Genomic DNA, 10,464 nt, shown 5'->3' with positions numbered 1-10,464 from the left:
TTCCTGATGAACTCTAGAAATAAGATCATATTCCAGATCCTTAAGCTCTTTTCCTCAACAGCCCTTAGTGAACTCAGCTCTAACAGAATCACCTCAACTATAAAAACAAACAAACAAACAAACAAAAAACGAAAACCCACCTGGTTCATTTAGTCACCTCACTTGTTTAGTCAATCAGATAATCAAAACATATGAATAGATTTAAATGGTTTCTCAACATAAATATATTTTCAAAGAGCTTTCATATTTGTATCATAGACAAACAAAATACATATACTTGGGGTATGGACTATCTGCCCTGGGCTCTTTTGACTTAAAAAAAGATCATAGAAGATACAGGTCTTCTGTGTTCCCATGGTGGCATGAACAAATTCTCTGCCCTTGTTTTAAGCAATGAATCTGTCTGATATTTGAAATTTGTCTTGGGCTCCAATTATACTTTTGTTGTTAGTAAAGAGGCTTTATTGTGAACGTCTCCCTCACCTACAACTCTGATTTCCATGTTTTATTCACCTCCTCTTTTTGACTTCAAGTAAGGTAAGGATGCCAAAATTCAAAACTTGCTTAATTTTGTGTTGGTACTACCAGGTGTCAAATTCTCCTCTTGAATCTCTCCCTTCATGGGGGTTGTTACTGAAGTGCTTGGTGGGAAGTGACGTGTCAGCCACTCACTGGTTCTCATGGCTTTGCAGTGGAGACAAGGCCTCTCTCGGACTTCATAGTTTTCCATATCCCTTTGCCTCGCCACTGACTTCCTCCTCTTAATAGTGGCAGGTGACGGATGATGGTCGCTTTCGCTCTCCTTCCAGGATGACACTCCGGAGTTTGACTCCTCACTGTCACATTCAGTGGTGTCACTGTCTTGTTGGATCTGATTCACCCGGTGAAACTGGGAATGGCGCCTGGCTCGTCTTTGTTCAAGGTAGGCGCTGACCAAAGCCACCTCAGAGTCAGTTACTGTGGAAAGTGGGTTCTGCTTCGGTTTCTTCAGCACTAGTGAGGAATCCCAGGACGCTTCTCTACTCTGTCGCTTACAGGCAGCCTCTTTGCTTGCTAAACAAAACAGATCAACAAGTTAGGCACTGACAGTAATAATGCTCACTAATAGGCTGCTATAGAAAGGTCAGTGAAGGCTGCAGATGGTGGCTCACGCCTTTAAATCCCAGTACTCAGGAGGCCAAGACTGGTGAATCTTTGAGTTCGAGGCTAGCCTGGTAAACAGAGTGAGTTCCAGGACAGCCAAGGCTACACCTGAGAAATGCTGTCTTGAACCTCATCCCACTCCACCACCACCCCCCCAAAAAAACCTGTTAGGTTCTTCAGACGGACATGGTGGTACATGCCTTTAATCCCAGCACTCCGGGACAAAGAGGCCTAGACAAATAGATTTCTATAAATTCAAGGCCAGCATAGTCTAAAAGTTGACTAAGGCCAGATAGGGTTACAAAGTGAGACCCTAACTTAAATAAATGAACAAATAAATAAACAAACAAGTCACCTGACCACCCATCACCATGTCTATGGCCAGTCATTATCAGGATCTGCAGTAGAGAACGTGGCAGGAGTAGGGAAACGAGTTACCATATAGTCTTGAAGGTTGATGACTGTGGTGTCAGGAAACTGTTGGGACTTTTCTAAATGATCGGGCCATGGCTAACAACTTCACATTACCCAGAGGCCTGACACGTGCGGGATCATTAGTGGTCAAATCACTGCATTTTGTAACCGCTGGCTAAGGCCAGCAAACTACTACATTTCCAGTACTGTACCCCATCCCCAAAGGACACAGGAGGGGTCACATACATTCTTAATATCGCTTTTGAACTTTTGTAGCCCCTGAATATGGGTTTGCAGATGGGAGAGTCTCCAGAAAAGGACCTTTTCCCCTTTATCTTGAAGTCTCAATGACTCCAGTGTGTGTGTGAGTGTGATCTGGATAGCAGGAAACATCTCTTCTGTCCATGCTCTTTTCTATGCTGATGTTGGCTTGTACCAGCTTAAAAATCCTGATAAATTTTTGGAAATTTTGTGAAATGGTTAAACATCATTAGTAAACAAATTACACAAATTTACAATTAAATCAATCTACCAAAAAGGTGATAATTACTTAATGCCCATAATTTCCTAATTATCTTACTCGATTTATTATGCTGTGTGCTCTCAGAGCGGTTTATCTGGGTGCGGGAAGGACTATCTGAGGATGTGCTATTATTGTACATCTGTCTCCCACTCTGTTCCATGACAATATGTTGCCAGCTCAAAACCATTATTGGAGTGCGCATTTACCTGGAAACCAGCAAAAAGATCAGGACTTAGTGTATGCTTTCACTGACTGCTTAGGGCTTAGAAAATGATGGAAAATGTGTTTCTAATGTAAATTTAATTGTTATGCCTGCTGCCTAAATTGTGAATAACAACTCAGAATTAAAAAGTATTATTCCAGTGTTCTGAAGTCCTGACTCACTTCAACAATGAAGCTGTACAGACAACTGAGCTGAGTTCCAACGTACATCTCCATCGTGCTTCTGTCTTATTCCTTAACTGTGAAGATGACATTTAAGCTAACACTACTCTCGCTCAGTAACTTATAATTATGGGATAACCTAGGAGGCAAAGGTTTAGCAAAAATCACAAAGAGTGTTGTGTGTGAAATCAGCAGTCCACTGAGAACACAAGGAGTGCTGTATACTTCTTTATAAACTGTGGGACGGGAGCTTTCCTATCAATATACTTTATAAACACAAATTTGTCTCTTCGCAAAGCTTTGTGAAGGCAAGTGCAGAGACAGGACAACAAAGGGAGCCCAAACTGCCAGAAATTTGTAGCTTCTGGAGGGAAGGGGGGCTTGTGGGGGGATCTGAGCTGTCTACACTCAGAAGAGAAACAGAGCTCATGCAAGGCCTTTGCTGGCGTGATGAGGCCTTGGAACCTCTCTGCTTTTCTCTTCTACCAACACTCTGTACTCAGAGACACAATCCTCTCTCATAGCCTGACTCCGAGCATCCGACTCTCACCTTTACTTAGTGAAGCACTGGTCCCACTGTCTTCATCCCTTTTGCTCTCAGACATCTGTTTCAGAAATAAGATGAACTCAGTCAGTTGCACTGTGTTAACATGTACTTGTTAAGCCACTGCCCAAGACCTTCCCTAAGGTCTAAGTGTGAACCCTGTCTCAAAACCAAAAACCCACGAAAGAACAAGCACAACAAAGCTCTTCATGGTGGTCCTCTCCTGCAACGTCACTGCTCTGGAGGCTCAAACGAGAGGATCTTGAGTTCTAGGCTAACTTGGGCGACAATGCATAAGCCCTGTTGTCTACACACAAACAAATTGTGACTGCTTTTCAGCTTTTGTCCAGTGGGCAGCCATACTATGCTATCAGTGAGCCTGGCTGTCAGGAGAGCAGGATTTCACTCACAGCTCTGATTCCTGCCTTACTCCATACTCTGTTAATAATCTGTCCGGATCTCCACATTAGCATTCCATTTTCCAAGTCTAAAAATGATTGCACCAAAAGGTATTTACAACCGTATCTGATATGATCACACCATGATTTAATTAACCATTATCTACTTTTGAATGTTAAGTTCTATGTTACCCCAACATGTAGGAAGCAACAGTATCAGGAATAACAAGAAATACTCACTTTTTTCCCCTTGAGATAAAAGTCTTACTGTGTAGCTGACGTACCTTGAATACGGGACCCTCCTGCTTCAGGGGTTGCAGATGTGCAAACATGCCTGGTACTCAGGAACACATTTGACACTCTCAGGGAACTGATTACTAGGAGGCAATTTTCCCACACAAAACCAACCAAGCAAACAACTACACAGAAAGCTCTGTACGTAGAAATACGCGTTATAGTATGATTAAGATGACATAGAACTTAAATTCAAGAGAAATAATGGGGGTTGGGGATTTAGCTCAGTGGTAGCATGCTTGCCTAGCAAGCGCAAGGCCCTGGGTTTGGTCCCCAGTTCTGAAAAAAAAAAGAAAAAGAAAAAAAAAGAGTAAATAATAACTAACTGAATTATGCCATGGTCATGTAAGATGTAGTTGTGAACATATAAAGTACGTCATAATGTATGGAACTGTTCATTCAGCTAAAATCAAGATGCAAGTTTATATGTAATAGCATGACCCAAAGTTAGCTAAAGACCTCCAAAAACCGTCAAGGGACACATGTATGTAAGAAATATGTATGACGCAAAGGCTGGCTTTCAATGGTTAAAATTGTGATTTTTTTTAATCCTTTTTTTTTTTTTTTGGTGAAATTGACTATAGTTAGGAAATATGATTTGTGTAGAAGGTCAAACGTATTTGAAAGCCTGGATGTGTTGTTAGATAGTTTTAAACTTTTAGCTCTTTAAGACAAGGCCTCATATAGCCCAGCTGGTCTGGAACTAGCCATCAATGTAGCTAAAATGACCTTGAACTTCAGGAGCCTCCTGCCTCCACCTCCCAAGGGCTGGCATTACACGTGTATGCCACCTAGCACGTATTTTAATAGTTCTAGCAACAAGACCTATGATCCCTCGTTGCTTTTTGTCTGCCCCTATTTTCTTTCTTCATTACAGTAAGCATCCTCTGAATATCTTAGACTGAAGGTCTCTCTAAAGATACATTTTTAAAAAATGTGTTAGAGCTCTGTACATATTTTAAGTGTAACATGTATGGAGAGAATTATTAAAAGACTGGATGCAAACTTAGATGTTAATAGTACTTAGTGATGTGATGTCTACACAGCCCAGGGCAGTGCCTGTCTCACTTTATCCATAGTCCTGTAATCTTGTGTTTTGTGGTGTGCACTTTTATAGTTTCGGGGAAAGGTGTTAAAAGCACATGTTAGGTTTATATTCTTAGGTTTATAATCATCACAGAGAGCTTCCACATTGGATGTCAAATCAAACTATAACTACAAAATCAGAAGGAAGACTTTTGCATGAGACCAAGAGGAATGGTGTGTGTTGTGGTTACCACACGCATTTCATTAACTGTCCTGTGTGACTTATCAAGGAAAAGTAGTGACAGTGGCTCCTCTGAGGGCAGGGCAGAAGAGGAGAGCCCTTCTCTCTCTACCCTCAGCAGCTCTGCCATATCCTCATGCCAGTCAACACCTTCTAAACTCAATTTCTACATATGCGAAATAAGGATTTCAGATTAATATTCATCCAGCAAAATAAAACCAGCACTAGCAGTCTGAGCAGATACCAAAGAAGCAGGCCACCTGAACGGAGCACCTTGTATCTGAAAAGAAAAGCCCTGGATTCGGTCCCCAGCTCCAAAAAAAAAAAAGAAAAAAGAAAAAGAAGAAAAAAAAAAAAGAAAAGAGCACACATCTGTTTTAAAAAGTGACAAGTCCAGAGGTAATCGGCATGTGGTATGTACAGCTGGCATGTGGCATGTACAGGTAGTGGGCATGTGACATGTACAGGTAGTTGGCATGTTGCATGTACAGGTAGTTGGCATGTTGCATGAACAGGTAGTCAGCATGTGGCATGTACAGGTAGTAAGCATGTGGTATGTAAAGGTAGTGAGCATGTTGCATGTACAGGTAGTCGGCATGTGGCATGTACAGGTAGTAAGCATGTGGCATGTAAAGGTAGTGAGCATGTTGCATGTACAGGTAGTCGGCATGTGGCATGTACAGGTAGTAAGCATGTGGCATGTAAAGGTAGTGAGCATGTTGCATGTACAGGTAGTCGGCATGTTGCATGTCGGACGATAATGACCACAACCACGTTTCCATCGTGCTTACCGATGCTTTAAGGTTTGTAAATAGAGGCCCAGAGTTTCACAGAGAAAATGAAGTTCAAAGTGAGGGGAAAATTCCATCCTCCTCGACCTGCTGTCCTATGGTTCTCAGATTTCAAACCTGGGACCCTTCAGGAGAAGCAGACCAACTGACTGTAGCTGTCACGAGGGCACAAAGTAAAAGATGAAACCCCTGAGGTAATTAAGGTTTTAATCAGCACTGAGTAGATCTAATTTGACATTTCAAACTATGTTTTGAAGTAAACAAATAGTATAGCAGGAAACCTGGATCCATTTTCCTCCTGTCACTCTGTCACTAACCACTTGTGTGACATTGGACAAGTCACTTAAATTCCTAGGGGCTTTTCAACAACAACAACCAAGAAACCGTTGCCTACAGACAGAAGGACCACATGCTCCCCCACGGTCCTTAAAGCATAGCTCTATGACTCCGAATTGCTGAAGTAAGCAGGGGAACTAAAGGACAGCTGAATAGCTAGACCCCTTAAACAGTCTTCATGATGAAATTCCAGTGATCAATTTCAATTTTTTTGTTAATTTTCTAAAGTAGCTTTTCTTGCCAGGCCAAATTCAATATACTTAGCTGGGGAGTCTAAAATACACATAAGCTATCACTATTCTAATTCTCCTTCTGGCAAAGTATTTACCTTAAGAAGCATTTAGACTCCAGATAAAACTTCTTGGCCAGGAGGTAGTAGGGGAGTTTTTTTTATTATTATTATAATGGAATCTACCTGGCATTGAAATAACAAACCTTCTCTTCTCCATCCAGAGCTGATGGGGCACTCAATCTTGCTGACCACTGGCAGCAGTGGGCTCTGGCTGTAAAGCCAAATGGTGGTAGTAGCTTGATTAATCACCAGCCCAGTATTAATGGCCAGAAAAGATTCTGTGTCAGCAATTTATAAGAGGTTGGTTGCTCATAATATGTTGAGGGCCGCAGCCTTGATGATAAAGTGGACTTATGGCATTCCTAAGCTTCTAGCATTTTCTTTTGCTGATCTGTGACTTTGGCTCTGTTTAGTTTGGGTCTGTATCTCAATCTGTACAGAAAATGTATGGCTTCGTTCTAACCACTCCCCGAATCCTACCTATGTTCTCTCAATAACATTTACACCTTTGATTACAGAGTTACATGGCTATAAAAGGGATTTGAAAATCAGTAGTTGGAAGAGAGATTTATCTCAGCATTACACAGCATATGAATGCAAACAATCTAAAATTTCAACTGTAGAAATTTTACAGTACAAGACAGAAAATTATACAACAGGAAGTGCTGTAGAGTGACTAGAACATTTGGAAGCTTGACAAAATATCTAATTTTAAAAGTCAGGATATGAAAATCCATTCAATAGAAGCTAGACCAAGCAAAGATAAAGGTTGGTGTACTGAGAAAAAGCAGGAAAAGAGGAACCTAGAAGGAGCCTCTCCACAAACATAACTATTTATCTCTACAGGAGTGGAGTGGTTTTACTCTTCTTAGCCCTTTCAATAGCTTTAAGTTCTCTAGCATGAGATTGCACCATATTTGTACGTGTTGTTTTTCAAGACAGGGTTTCTCTGTGTCACTCTGGCTGTCCTGGAACTCAACTCTGTAGACCAGGATGGACCTCAAACTCACAGAGACCAGCCTGCCTCCGCCTCGCCAGTGCTGGGATCAAAGGCGTACACCACCTACACGCCTAGCGATTGTATCACTTATTAAACTCATAAAAACCCTTTTAAAAAATACGTACGTCAAACTACAGTGCAGTTAAGGAAAAAGGCCATAAAGATACGATTTAGATTGGAAAGGATTCCCTACCCAGACGGAAGCCCGAGAGAAGAACATGAGGGTCAGTATGATGACGAAATACCAAAGCAGGAAGCTCCCTATTGTCCCACAAGAGTCATCCTTCCGGCACTCGGCATCCTGGCTGGGAATGGTAAAAGTGAGAGGTATGGGAGGAGGGTCCACCTCCCAAAATAAAGACAGAAGGTCTCCCATGATAGCTTCTTGCTTAGAAAATAAAACATGCTCAAAGGGATGGAGGTGACTGGGAACGATTTCCCCCCATGACCTATGACAACTTCCCTGGCAACCAATTATGACATAGACTTAAGCAACTGATGCAGGGGCTGACACATGTTCTTAGATGTCTTAGATGGGCAGATTTATCTGAAGGATATCTTTATCTAGAATAGTTGATGGTCTTTTCCGATACACTTCCTTCTGCATCTGTCTTTGAAACGTACATATTGGGCTGGAGAGGTTATGGGGGTTGGGGATTTAGCTCAGTGGTTAAGAGCACTGACTGCTCTTCCAGAGGTTTTGAGTTCAATTCCCAGCAACCACATGGGATCTTATGCTTTCTTCTGGTGTATCTGAAGACAGTTAGTTACACTGTACTAATATATATGTATAATACTATATAAAATAAATAAATCTTTTAAAAGAAAGAAGCATACATATCCTTTATTTTTTTATTTTTATTTTTTTATTTTTTTCGGAGCTCTACCACTGAGCTAAATCCCCAACCCCCATATCCTTTATTTTCATCTCTTTACGTGTTCAAGGTTTTGGTTATCACACACAGTTCTAGTACAGTATAGACTACACTGGGTGTCTCCTAAAATATAATCTCGATACCTTCTGTCCCACCTTGTATTTGGAGATAAGGCCAGAAAGGAGTATCAACAAAAGAGCAAGATGGCTCAGTAGATAAAGGGTTCTGATGTCAAGACTGGTCCCTGGAACCCACATGGTGGAAGCAGAATATTGACTTCACACGCCCACCGTGGCACATGTACACCCCAACACAGGCATACACACACAAAATAAATGTGTCTCTTCAAAAAAGTTTTCGGGGCTGGGGATTTAGCTCAGTGGTAGAGCGCTTACCTAGGAAGCACAAGGCCCTGGGTTCGGTCCCCAGCTCCGAAAAAAAAAAAAAAAAGAACCAAAAAAGTTTTCAAGAGGTAAATGAAGGTTCAGTCAGACCATCAGAGTAGAGCCTTAATCTTACTAGGAGTCAAAGAGGAGGAAAGGACACCAAGAATTCACCAACTAAGGGAAGAGGCCATAAAGGAGAATAAGAAGAAGCTATGGACAAGCCAACACCACCTGTCTCCTAGGAAACCAGCCCTGCTGACATCTTAAGTCTTAGTCTTCACCTTCCCAAACTGTGTGTGGGAACAAAGACTGTTTTTTTTTTTTTTTTAAAGTACTGTCTAATGTTTTTTGTTGTTGTTTTGTTTTGTTTTTTGGTTTTTGGGTTTTTTTTTGAGGAGGCACCCCATGTTCTGGGATATTTGGTTATGATAACTCTAATAATACATAGTCTACTTTAGTCTGGTAAGTGTTCTTTAAGCCAGGAATAAATATACATTAGAGGAAGAGGAAGAAGGGGAGGAAGAGCAGGAAGAAGAAGTGAAGAAGAGAAAGAAAAGAAGGAAAGAAGGGAGGAGGAGGAAGAGAGACTCCTGTTAAGAACTACATCAAAGTTATAGTTTCTTTTTAGATAGATTTACATGTGGAGAAATGAAAACCTGGTGCTTTTGTTTTGACTGTACACTGACAGAATTGAGCCTGTTCTCTCCGAACAGTTGATGAGTTAGATCATCTCTAAATCTATATCTAGATCCAAACATTGTGCTAAGACAATATAAACATGTTTAAAAAAAAAACAAACAAACTCACTAACAGACCCATTAGCTCTTTACGAGCATAAAACGACCTGCTAGTTTTCATATGCAAGACCACAATGAAATCTCATTTTCTTCTGTTTAATCTTGATATTTAGCTACATTTTTGAGACAGTCTCATTATGGCTAGCCTTGTAACTCCAGAGGCACATGCCTCTACCTCCAGAGTGCTGGGATAAAAGGCTTGTACCACTGTGCCTGGCTGGCACACTTCTCTTTAAGAATAAATCCCCAGGCACTGGCTAAACTGGCCATTAGAAGGGCCAGTGTTGCCACTCCCAAGCTCTTCCAGAGTTGGGCATGCCTCCTCTGGCCTCCCTGTTTCCACCTGTAGGACACTGGCAAAGCTCTTTAGAGCAATAACCAGGAAACCACACACACCCCTCCCTCATATTTCACACCGGGCGCAGTGGTGCATTGTAGGAACTCGCACTAGCTACTAAGTAAAACCAAACTCACCTCCCTGGTGACTCTTTTCTCAGTTCTTTCAAAGAACATTCAGGGCAAAGGTGGGGTTTTTTGTTTGGTTGGTTTTAACCTCAAAACCACCAACAACTTCAATAGAACGTTCCAGTTTTTCTTCCTACTGCTTCATCCTCATTAGGTGGATATTTGAGAATTTACATTGGGTCAGACCAATTGAGGGAGAAACATTTCAAAAGAGGAAAAATGCTTTGTCATTGCTGATTGTGTCTAACACATCAGGCATGCTTGTATCCTACCAATTAGCCATCCGGCTAAATATAATCTGCTTACAAATGTGAGCCCGTAAGGGCCCTAAATAAAGCTACAATTAATAATATTCAAAATTCAGCTTGTTATAGTCATTACTTTTTACTAAGGATTCAGAATATGGTCTGAATTTTGCAGCTCAGCCTTTTCCCTGTAGCTAAGTCAAATCCGAGGGCGTTTCCCTGGCAACGATCGCTGCGCTGGTCCCTCCGCCCCACCCCCTCCTTCTCGCGAGAAGAGATGGCCCGGTTCTTCCGGTAACTGTAGCCCGGC

The 10,464-nt window shown here is 41.5% G+C and overlaps 1 protein-coding gene across 2 annotated transcripts; it reads right to left on the bottom strand.

The window, feature by feature from the left end:
- Window positions 1–206: 206 nt before the first annotated feature.
- Ssmem1 (serine-rich single-pass membrane protein 1) lies at window positions 207–10,388 on the bottom strand. Of its 2 annotated transcripts, none has more exon segments than NM_001109228.3 (3): window positions 207–1,053; window positions 3,015–3,069; window positions 9,919–10,388. In NM_001109228.3, coding segments are annotated over 3 exon segments (594 nt in total). In that variant the 5' UTR covers window positions 9,958–10,388; the 3' UTR covers window positions 207–553.
- Between the last annotated feature and the right edge of the window lie 76 nt (window positions 10,389–10,464).

Source organism: Rattus norvegicus, chromosome 4, assembly GCF_021556685.1.
Source record: "Rattus norvegicus strain SHRSP/BbbUtx chromosome 4, alternate assembly SHRSP_T2T, whole genome shotgun sequence".
In the NCBI taxonomy this organism is placed as follows: Eukaryota; Metazoa; Chordata; class Mammalia; order Rodentia; family Muridae; genus Rattus; species Rattus norvegicus.
The sequence above is the reverse complement of the archived record's forward strand: the minus strand, read 5'-3'. Positions and strand labels throughout refer to the sequence as shown.